The sequence below is a fragment of the Triticum urartu genome, chromosome 5A (assembly GCF_056163025.1).
Source record: "Triticum urartu cultivar PI428250 chromosome 5A, HENAU_Tu73, whole genome shotgun sequence".
Lineage (NCBI taxonomy): Eukaryota > Viridiplantae > Streptophyta > Magnoliopsida > Poales > Poaceae > Triticum > Triticum urartu.
This window is the reverse complement of record NC_141877.1, coordinates 217,851,260-217,862,884: the sequence shown is the minus strand read 5'-3', so window position 1 is coordinate 217,862,884 and position 11,625 is coordinate 217,851,260. Positions and strand designations below refer to the sequence as shown.

Below are 11,625 nucleotides of genomic sequence, written 5' to 3'. Positions count from 1 at the left end.
TGATTTCAAGGTTTGCAAGTGATGAGATGGGCCATAATCCACATGCCCCAGGACCTGCAAGAAGAAAGCAAACTCTTGCTGAAGGAAAAACCCCGGAAGAAGTTACGATTTTATCGACAGACGATTTTATAGGAGTAACGCAAAACCTGAAAGTTGTGAAGGAACGATAGATGTTTGTTTGGCTTGCAGAATCAATGGATTCATCCAAACTTGGTTCCTTGACAAGATAAATTTTGCAATGCTTGTGAGGATAACCAAGTGTTAGAATGCGAGATTCGCTAAACTGTATACAAGGTAATGATTTGGGTGCGGGATGGATTGATCACCATAGTGACTTATTCTTATTGTTCGCCTTGCTATATGGGATGGTAAATCTGAGTGACTTACCCATGGTAGAGCGACGACGACCAAAACCTTGTTTAAACCTTAGAATGGTATGCCAATTTACCCTTGTACAAGGCAGTTGTTGCCAATCGTAGGTTATACGGTGAGGTTCAACCCAGACCCATTTCCTGCAGGAGAAACCATAAATGGTTGACCACCATGAGATATCGATAGTTGTCAGTATTGGCGCTAGACCCATCAGCTAAGAAGACCAAGTCACAGAAAGACCTTACCAAGAGGAAAGGACAGAAGAATTGCGGTAAAGGTTATGCCACTACCGGAAGAGCCAGAGTAGTAATTTCCCCGAGGATCTGAGAAGACTGACCCTATCAATAATAAGGATGGAGTATATGAGTGTTGATGGAATCGTAACCATGTTTCTAAGGGTGTTCAGACCCCTTGTGATGATCGATGGGTTTTGAGAAGACCCCAAACCTAACCTATTTCTTTCTAGCCTCTCCGAATCTCGAGGATGAGATTCATCTTAAGGGTGGTAGGTTTGTAACATCCCAAAATTCTAAATTTTGGAATGTTATATTAAATAGATAGTTATGATTGATTGTTTGATTGATTGTGTGAGATTGAGTGAAATTTGAAACTTTTTGAAAGTTAAATGAGAGGGAATAAAAGACTTTCCCAAACTTTCATTTTGCATTTATGATCTCCATGAATTCAAATTCTTTTCGGATACAAAACCCTAGAGATAAGATGACATGACTTCTTCCATTTAAATAAATGAAAAGAGTTTTTGAAAATATTTGAATTTCATTTGGAAATATTTTTCCAACTCAGAAACTTTATGCAACTCAATGATTTTCACAAGAGAAGATAAAATGACTTCTTCAAATTATATGAAATATGAGTTGGAAGTTTCAAAGAAACCAAATTTAACGCCCCTTTGAAATCATTTTCAATTTGGAGTTATTTTGGTTTTTATTCAAATTAATTTTCTCCAAAAACAAAATATATGGAAAATAGGGTAAAATGATTCCCTACATCAGAAAATTGGAGAGAAATAAATTTGAAATAATTTTGGTATTTTAAAAATGATTTTTAATGGGTTTTATTATACCAGCAGCACTCTTTGATTCATTTGAATTTTTGTGGATTTTATTTGATGCTAGAAAAAATTTCATGTTGTAGAAAATAATTTTCTAAAAATTTTGATATATTATATGCCTATATAATATTTTTGTTTTTATTGTTCTTATTTATTTTCTTTGTCTGTCTAAAAAAACTTCTTCTTCTTCCTTGACTCGGCCGGCCCAGCCAACCGGGCCAGGCCAAACCCAGCCCAACCGCGCCGTCCCCGACCTCGCGCAGGAGGCCGGATCCCGCACGACTCCGCCGCCGCCTCGATGTCCGTGCCGTGGCCGGACTCTTCCCGCCGCCTTGCCCCTCCTCCACGCATCGCGCTGCCCACCCCTCCATAAATAGAGCCGCCCCAGACCCTCTCTTCTCCCAAGCCGCCGCCGGAGCCTCGCCGCCGCAGCTAGCGCCACTGCCGCTCCTTGCCGTCGCCCCGCGTAGCCCCACCGCCTCGTGCCACCCCCGCCGACGACGTAGCCGCCGCGCCGGAGCCTCGCCGTTGCCGCCCGATCTGCCAACCGTCTTATGTTGCAAGAGTTATTTGCTTGGTTTGGATGTTTTCCGAATCGTCTTCTTCGTTCTTTCCAATCTTTTGAGTGATTGCTTATGTGTGGTTACTATTGCTTGCTTACAATAGATTGACCGGAGTGTGACGAGTAGAACTATCAGGAGTTATGAGTGCGAATCATCTTCATCAACTGTACAAGGCAAGTTCACACTTTGATCATATTTTTCATTACCCAGTTTTTATGCATTAGTTTCAACCCTCAAACATTGCATGAGTAGGACTTGATAACATGTGGGCTCTGGGAAGTAGTTATTGAGGTAGGAACCTATTGTCCTGCATTCAGGCCTTGGGAGTTACTTCTACGTTATGCTTACTTCTATGCTATGCTCGTAGACGTGGTTTGGTTTTGAGAGAGTTCATGGAAGTTGTGAGAGACTATTGTTAACTAAGGTTTAACTTAAGGTGGCTACTTTAATACACATCTGGGTGGATTGGTTGGGGCACCCAGTGGTTTGCCTGGGCACCTGGAGAACCCAGTGCTTGCCCAAGGGGATCCCAGTGGACCCATGTGATCACCCTATGGATTGCCACCCAGGCTCAAAGGGATCATAAGATTATTCATGCTGGAAACTTCCGTGTGCAGCCACCAGCTATTATGGGCTCTAGCATAGTGGAGTAAGTTGCATGACCTCTTCCAGTGGTAGGCTAGCAGATGTAGGGGATGTAGGTTGGTACTGTCTACCCGGGGTTAGAGTTAATGCTTCTGAAAAACTATGTCTCGGTCATCCGTTTCTCAAACACCATGTAGTGCGGGAAATCCAATGGAGGAGATCGAGTCTTGTGGGGAAAAGTGCGCAAACCTCTGCAGAGTGTACAAACTAATCATGATTAGTCATGTCCCCGGTTATGGACAATCTTGAGTATCTGGTTCTTGAATTATCATGTTGATCTCATCACTTTATTTAATTAACTGGTTGGGTTAATGATTATTTTAATTGGGATTGAGTTGGAGGAACCTTCTCAATGTTTTCAAAAAACTTTGTAGTTAAATAAAATATATTCCTTTGCTGTAGGGAAAAATTGGCTTTATGCAAAAATAAACTTAGAGCTTTCCACCAGCCAAATATGCATGTAGTGATAGCTATTATTCATCATTACCCTATGGTGTGAATTTGCCAGTACATTCAATGTACTGACCTATATGGCTGCAATGTCTCATGTTTTAGGATTATCTTACGACGAGTAAGTGATACGTTAGGGTTACAATTTCTACACTCAACTTTGCCGTTGGTGTTGATGGGAATCCACAACCTTTGTTACTTCCACTATTTGGATTGAGGTAATAGTATTTACGCTACTTTATACATGTGATTTACCTCTGTTATAAATCCTCGAGTACTGTGTGTGTCAGCATACCGATCCAGGGATGACACTTAAGCACAGTGACTTGACCATTTGAGGTCGGGTCGCTACAAGTTGGCATAGATTGAGATTTGGATTTGTTACTCCGTGTATCAGAGAGGTATCTCTGGGCCCTCTTGGTAATGCACATCACTATAAGCCTTGCAAGCAATGTGACTAATGAGTTAGTTACGGGATGTTGCATTACGGAACGAGTAAAAAGACTTGCCGGTAACGAGATTGAACTAGGTATTGAGATACCGATGATCGAATCTCGGGCAAGTAACATACCGATGACAAAGGGAACAATGTATGTTGTTATGCGGTTTGACCGATAAAGATCTCCGTAGAATATGTAGGAAACAACATGAGCATCCAGGTTCCGCTATTGGTTATTGACCGGAGATGAGTCTCGGTCATGTCTACATAGTTCTCAAACCCGTAGGGTCCACACGCTTAACGTTCGGTGACGATCGGTATTATGAGTTTATGTGTTTTGATGTACTAAAGGTAGTTCGGAGTCCCGAATTTGACCACGGACATGATGAGGAGTCTCGAAATGATCGAGACATAAATATTGATATATTTGATGGCTACATTCGGACACCGGAAGGGTTTCGGGTGATATCGGAGAAAACCGGAGTGCTAGATGGGTTACCGGAACCCCCCGGGGACTAATGGGCCCTAATGGAGAGAGAGGGGCCGGCCAGGGCAGGTCGCGCGCCCCCTCCCATTGAGTCTGAATAGGAGAAGGAAGGGGGGGCGCCCCCCCCCCCCTTGCCTTTCCCCTCTCCCACTCCTTCCTTCCCCCTCCTAGTGGGACTAGGAAAGGGGAGTCCTACCCCCACTAGGAGGAGGACTCCTCCTCTTGGCGCGCCCTCCTAGGGCCGACCGGCCTTCCCCCCTTGCTCCTTTATATACGGGGGCAGGGGGCACCCCATGCCACAAGTTGATCATTGATCTTTTAGCCGTGTGCGGTGCTCCCCTCCACCATAATCCACCTCGGTCATATCGTAGCGGTGCTTAGGCGAAGCCCTGCGTCGGTAGCTTCATCAACACCGTCATCACGCCGTCGTGCTGAAGGAACTCTCCCTCTAAGCTCTACTAGAACATGAGTTCGTGGGACGTCACCGAGCTAAACGTGTGCAAATCGCGGAGGTGTCGTACGTTCGGTACTAGGATCGGTCGATTGTGAAGACGTACGACTACATCAACCGCGTTGTCATAACGCTTCCGCTTACGGTCTACGAGGGTACATGGACGACACTCTCCCCTCTTGTTGCTATGCATCACCATGATCTTGCGTGTGCGTAGATTTTTTTTGAAATTACTACGTTCCCAACAAGCAGGCCTTCAAAACCCCGTCTCTCTAGATCTTGTATGGGAGAGGGGCGATTAGGTTTTTGGGGAGCGCCTCCTACGCGACGGCTAATCATCGTTCGTCCACATCCGATGCATCGTATATGTCCACGTCGTCTTCATCATCACCGAGGACGCCGCGGCTTCTACTTGGCCGATTGGAGGGTATAACTCGCTTATCCCTCTCCTGTTTATTTCTGTCTTAACGGCACTAGCTATGTGCATAGATTTTTCTACTATATGTGTAGTGCATGCATATCTAGATTGTAATCAATATGTTGTTAATTCTGTTAATGTCATGATCATGATTATTTCCTGGATTAATTTACTTAAAAAATTGTCTATTTACTGAGCACTTCCAACCCATCTTCGGGGGATAAAGAGAGCAATCTAATTGCCTACTTTTTCGCAAATTCAATTTTTTAGGATCTTTTGCAAAGTCTTTACCTACTAATAAACCAGCTATTGTTTTAGGTCGTACGTCATTGGCATATTTGCATAAAAGTCCTTCTGTTTTTGAGAATTCAACCCGTAGTCCTTCTTTTAAGTGGATAACTAAGAAAACGCTTCGTTTTTGCAAAGAAAACGTGCATTTGTTCCTATTCAACCCGCAGTCCTTTGTAGGGGCAGAAACACGTGCGCTCCGAGCCAGGGAGCTCGGCTCTGCGCCAGGCGCTCGCCCCGACCCGCCTTCCTCCTCCGCCTCGCCGCGCTGGCCAGCCTCACCGGAGATCACCGCCACCGCGACCAAGTCACGTCGCCGCCCCTGCCTTCTCCTCATCTCTCTCTCCTTCCTCCACCCTTCTCACCATCTCTCTCTCCATCTCATTGCAGCGCCGCCATGGCCGCCCCGAGCTTCACCGGCACCCGCGCCGCCTGCCTCTAGTCATGACTCCGGCGGGATCCGGCCGCCACTGCTCGGATCCGCTTCCTCTACTCTGTTGCGCCCTGAATCCGGCCACCACCAAGCCTCCCACGTCGATCGGCCCGTCTGCCGGTCTCCCCCTGCTCAATCCGGGTGGATGGGCAAAGTTTCTGACTTGCCATTGTAGTTGACCTTAAGCTCCGCTGGTGAGGAGCATTTGAGATAACGTTTGGTGTTTTGTAGGGGGCGGCCATGGCAGGGAGGCGGCGCTGCGCTCGGGCGCCCGCATCAGGCGGCGGCAGCATGGCGGGAGGCATGCGTGGATATGAAGGACGAAAACATGGAGAGTCGACCGGAGCGAGGACTTCTCCAGTGTCGAAGCCATGGACCACGGCGGCACAAGCTTGCGGGGGGCGATGGCCATGGCGGGGAGGCGTCGCTACACTCGGGCGTCGCATCAGGCGGCAGCAGCAAGCGGGATACGCGCACAGAGAGGAAGGAGGAGAAAATGGAGAGGTGTCCGGGAGCGAGGACTTCGCCGGCGTCTAAGTCACTGCCGGGCAGGACGCGCAGGCGCGCGAGGGGCACGACACTCCTCTCATGGTGCGTGCGCCCTTGCCGAGTTGGCAAAGTTTTTCTTAGACGGACAGGGACGGTCCCGTTGCTGCCTCGCCACTGGGATTGAAGTCAGTCGACCGATGTACCGATGCATCGGGGCTCCATTGAAATATAAGGCGACTCATATAAGGGATTGGGGAGGCAAAATATTATGCAACTTGGGAAGGTAGAAATCACGTGAGAGTTGCGCTCTTGGGGAGGGCAAGGATTGCTGGGCGCGTTGTTAGGAATAAGCAACTTGTATTCCCATGAGGCCATAGGCCGATATATATTCATGTACAGGTGTGGAACATATGCAGGAAACCCCTTATACAACAGGATAAACACAAAGGGGTACATGACTTATATTATAACTCTAACACCCCCCCCCTCAAACTCATGGTGGATGAACAACACTGAGTTTGGAGAGATAAAAGCCATGTTGTGCTCTAGTCTGGGCCTTCGTCAGGAAATCCGCCAACTGTAACTCGGAAGGCACATACTGAAGAGCAATAACCTGATCCTGCACACCAGCGCGCACATAGAAAGCATCAACACCAATATGCTTGGTGAGCTCATGCTTTACAGGATCACGCGAATGCTAATAGCACCTGTACTGTCAGATAGGAGCAGAGTCGGTGTAGTGACAGAAACACCAAAATCCTGAAGTAACCACTGTAACCAAGTCACCTCTGCCGTCATAAGAGCCGTGGCTCGCAACTCAGCCTCAGCGCTCGAACGGGAAACTGCAATCTGTTTCTTCGTCTTCCAGGCAATGAGAGAACCGCCAAGAAAATCACAGTAAGCAGAAAGGGAACGGTGATCGGAAGGATCACTAGCCCACGTAGCATCCAAATAGGCCTGAAGCTGTAAAGAACTGGAGCTAGGAAAGAATAGACGGTGAGAGATCGTGCCCCGAAGATATCGGAGAACACGAAGGAGATGACTATAGTGAACCGATGTGGGAGTAGAGACAAACTGACTCAAAATATGAACCGGATAAGAGATGTCCGGACGAGTGACAGCTAGATAGACAAGACTGCCAACGAGATGACGATAACGCGTCGGGTCAGGGAGAGGATCACCATCAGTAGCACGGAGGTGAACATTGAGCTCCATAGGAGTCTCAACAATGTGCTCTTCAATAAGAGCAGCATGAGCAAGAAGATCCTGGATATACTATTCCTGGGATATAAAAAAGCCATCAGAGGTAGAAGAGACTTTAATCCCAATAAAGTAGCGAAGAGGTCCAAGATCAGACATAAGAAACTGCTCACTAAGACGTGCCTTTACAAAGGCAATATACTCGGGGTCATCCCCAATGATGATCATGTCATCAACATAGAGAAGAAGAAGAGTCTGACCACGAGGAGAAAGGTGAATAAACAATGCTAGATCATGAGCACTTGCTGAAAAACCAGTAGTAGTGACCACAGAGGCAAAACGCTCAAACCAGACGCGGGGGGCTTGCTTAAGGCCATAGAAAGAGCGGCGAAGACGACATACCATGCCATCAGGAACAGAATACCCGGGTGGTGGTTGCATGTACACCTCCTCACGCAGCTCACCATTAAGAAAAGCATTCTTAACATCAAGCTGAGATATACACCAGTGGCATGCAGAGGCAACGGCAAGAAGTGTACGAACAGTGGTCATATGGGACACAGGAGCAAAAGTCTCATCATAATCATGACCATGCTCCTGCTGAAAACCACGAGCCACAAGACGAGCTTTGTGACGCTCAAGAGAACCATCGAAGCGAGTCTTAACTTTGTAGACCCACTTACAAGTGATGGGACGGACTCCGGGAGGAAGAGAAACAATATCCCAGGTACCAGTGCGTTCAAGAGCAGCAATCTCCTCTGCCATCGCAAACTGCCATTCAGGATGAACAACAGCCTAACGATAAGAAGTCGGCTCAAGAATAGCAGCACCAGTGGTGGGAAATCCAAAGCGATCAACAGGCAGACGAGGACGAGAACGCAAGCCATAAGTAGGCTGAGAGGAAGAGGACGAGGACGAGGACATGAACGACGAGTGTAATGCTAAGGAAAAGATGGAACAATATAAGGAGGAATCGCCAAGGTAGACTCGGGGGGTGGCGACGAAGAAGTCACCGGAGATTAAGGTGTAGAATCCGGTGACATGCTAGGCGAGGAGACCGGAGAAGATGGTGGCTGCAAATCGACTAGAGGTGGAGAAGCAGAGGGAGTGGAACGAATAGGCACAGGCGCGACGGGGGTGATAGGTGAGTCAGGAAAAGTGAGGAAAGAGATATCCTCCACTGAAAAATAAAGGAAGATGGGCGTGGGTAGAAGGGACGAGACTCATCAAAAGTCACGTCTCGAGAGATACACATCCAACGACCGATAGGATCCCAACAACGATAGCCCTTATGCTCATCACTGTAGCCTAAGAAGACACACTCAACAGACTGAGCAGTCAGTTTGGTGCGTTCGCGAGGGGCAAGAAGAACATAAAAAACACAACCAAACAAGCGAAGCATCGAATAATCGGGAGAACGATCAAAAAGACGCTCGAAAGGAACACCACCCTGTAGAGCAGCGGAAGGCTGTATATTGATAAGATAGGTGGAGGTGGAGACGGCCTCAGCCCAAAAATGAGGCGGGAGAGAGGTAGCAATCATCAATGCACGAGCCATCTCAAGAAGATGTCGATGCTTTCGCTCAGCCGCACCATTCTGAGCATGAGCACTAGGACAAGAGAATTGAGAGAGAGTTCCTTGCTCAGCAAGAACACCACGCAACATCTTAGAGATATACTCGCCAGCGGAGTCAGCACGAAAAACATGAATGGGTGAAGAGAACTGAGTATGAACCATGGCAGCAAAACTCTTATAAATAGACAACACCTCACTACGAGAAGTCATGAAATAAAGCCATGTGTAACGAGAGAAATCATCTATGAAAATAATATAGTATTTATGACCACCTTTCGAAGCGAAAGGAGACGGACCCCATACATCAGAATGGACTAAATCGAAAGGACGCTTAGACACTGACTCACTATGTGAATATGGTAACTGAATCTGCTTGCCAAGACGACAACCCTGACACTCTAAAGAGACATCTCCTGAGACAGACCCCAGAAGACCTTGATGAACTAAAGACAACAACCGAGAACCACACAGATGACCAAGTCGATGATGCCACTGCTTGAAGGAACCAGTAACGGAAGCGACTGAAGTGGAGGAACTGGCGATAGTGGTGGCAGCGGAAGGAACATGAAGCCAGTCCAACTCCCAAAGACCCTGAGAAACACGGCGGCGAGGGCCAGCCCCAACCAGAGTGTGCGTGTGATGGTCCTGGACAGAACAATAGTCAATGTCAAGGATGACGTGACAACCAGAATCGGTAAGTTGACCAGCAGAAAACAAATTCATGGTAAGTCGAGGAACATGAGCAACATCAGGAACTGAATAAGAAGGAGTGGTAAGATTGCCTCTACTAGCAACAGAAAGTGGAGTACCATCAGCAGTGAAGACATGAACAGGAGAATCTAGCGATCGAAGAGAGGACAAAGTGGAAGAATGAGAAGACATATGAAAAGAAGCTCCAGAGTCCAGAACCCATGGGGATGTACCTGACTGTGTAGAGGGCGGTTGCTCAGTGCGGGAAGCATCAGTCACAGAACCAGCAGTACCCGTCGAGGAAGAACCTGAAGCCGCGAGCAGACGCTTAAGTCTCAGAATATCCTGCTTAGTTAAAGCAATGGCTGAAGCTGTCGAGGTAGATGACGAAGTCCCTGAAGAGGATGATCGCGCCTTGCGCAGGTGTTTCCTCTTCGTGTAGCACTGGGACTCAATATGAACATCATTGTTGCAGTAATCGCAATGTGGACGGGGGCGACCTGAGCCTCCAGAAGGAGTGGGAAAGAGTGGCGGAGCACTCGAGCGAGAAGGGGTCGGTGCAGCAGGTGGTGTGGAAGAAGACCGAGTAGCGAGCACAGAGGGAACCTCCAGCAAACCAGCACCACGTAAGCGAGTCTCCTCAGTACGAATCTCAGAAAGCGCCTCCATGAGAGAAATACGTCCATGAGCAAACAACTGAGCACGCCGGGGCTCAAAGTCCTTACGGAGCCGAGACAGGAACTCGTAGACACGATGAAACTCCAAATCGGCCTGGACAGCCTGGCAACAGGGGCAAGTACGACAACCAGCACTATGGAGAGAATCAAGCTGGCGCCAGATAGCAGAACTCTGTGCATAGAAGTCATCAACAGTAGAGTCACCCTGCTGAAGAGCATGCTCCTGACGGACCACAGAAAGGTATAAGGCATCACCAGAGGGCTGATAGCGCTGACGAAGACGGGTCCACATCTCAAAGATAGTAGGAAGACCCAGAAACTCAAAAGCAAACTGAGGCAGAACACTAGCAGTGAGAACAGCTGCAGCACGAGCATCATCATCAAGCCACTTGGTGTAAACAGACAGAGAACCATGATACGTATGAAGAGCCTCCTCATAAGACAAAAGCCTCTCATCATAAGCACGAGCAGCAGCCTCATCAGCAAGCTTAGCCGCATCCTTGGCGGCCTGATTAGCATCCGTAGGAAGAACCGGTGGAGTCGGCGGAGTAGGGGCCACCGGAGGAACTGGACGTGGCGGATAGCAGACCTCGCCAGAAAGAACACCCCAGAGACGGATGCCACGCATGTGAATGCGCATGAAGCCAGTGAACTCGGTGTAGTTAGTACCATCAAAGATCACCGGACAGCGAGGGACAGCAACATAGCCCGATGTAGCAGACATTTTTTTTGAGATCCGACGAGAGCACCAGCGACAGCAGAATCTGGAATACCAGACCACCAGTAGCGGAATCAGGTGCGAGCGGGGAGTAGCGACTTCAGGGCAGGAACGGGCGACTTGATCGGGCGGGGGCTGGTGGAACGGGCGACTGGATCAGGGCGGGCGGGCGGGCGCTGGCTTCGAGTGGGAGCAGCGTCGATTCGAGCGGGAGCAGCTTCGAGCGGGAGCAGCGTCGATCCGATCGGGAGATCGGGGCTTCTAGAGCAGGAGCAGCTTCGAGCGGGAGTAAGACGAGCTGGACTCGATTGATCAGATCGAGAGACTCCGGGAGATCGAGGCTGGCGCCTTCGATCGGGGAGGAGAGACGGATCAATAGCACGAGTTGCAGCGTGCAAAAAATTGACCTAGCTCTAATACCATGTTAGGAATAAGCAACTTGTATTCCCATGAGGCCATAGGCCAATATATATACATGTACAGGTGTGGAACATATGCAGGAAACCCCTTATATAACGGTACATGACTTATATTATAAGTCTAACACGCGTGATTTCTGGAAGGGGATTCGTGAGGGAATCGCTGATTTGGATTTTCGGGAGGCATACAAGCAGCCTCGAGCATATGCCCCATGCCAGATGAAGAGGAGGATGGTGG

General features: G+C 48.3%; 1 protein-coding gene across 1 annotated transcript; it reads right to left on the bottom strand.

The window, feature by feature from the left end:
• Positions 1–6,600: 6,600 nt before the first annotated feature.
• Positions 6,601–10,974, bottom strand: LOC147970841 (uncharacterized). The gene is made up of 5 exons (XM_087523669.1): positions 9,807–10,974; positions 9,474–9,528; positions 7,991–8,078; positions 7,710–7,799; positions 6,601–6,726 (listed from the first exon to the last, which is right to left on the bottom strand). Exons 1-5 carry the CDS (start codon positions 10,972–10,974, stop codon positions 6,601–6,603), a joined length of 1,527 nt encoding a protein of 508 aa, XP_087379795.1.
• Positions 10,975–11,625: the final 651 nt, after the last annotated feature.

What these genes read in the sequence shown, in the direction of transcription:
- LOC147970841 (XM_087523669.1), bottom strand. Translation starts at nt 10,974, where the DNA reads ATGTCTGCTACATCGGGCTATGTTGCTGTCCCTCGCTGTCCGGTGATC. An exon ending in TCGCCGCCGTGTTTCTCAGG is followed by an intron (nt 8,079 to 9,473) that starts GTCTTTGGGAGT and finishes CCTGAATGGCAG; the next exon opens with TTTGCGATGGCAGAGGAGAT. An exon ending in ATTCTGTTCCTGATGGCATG is followed by an intron (nt 6,727 to 7,709) that starts GTATGTCGTCTT and finishes GCTGGTGTGCAG; the next exon opens with GATCAGGTTATTGCTCTTCA.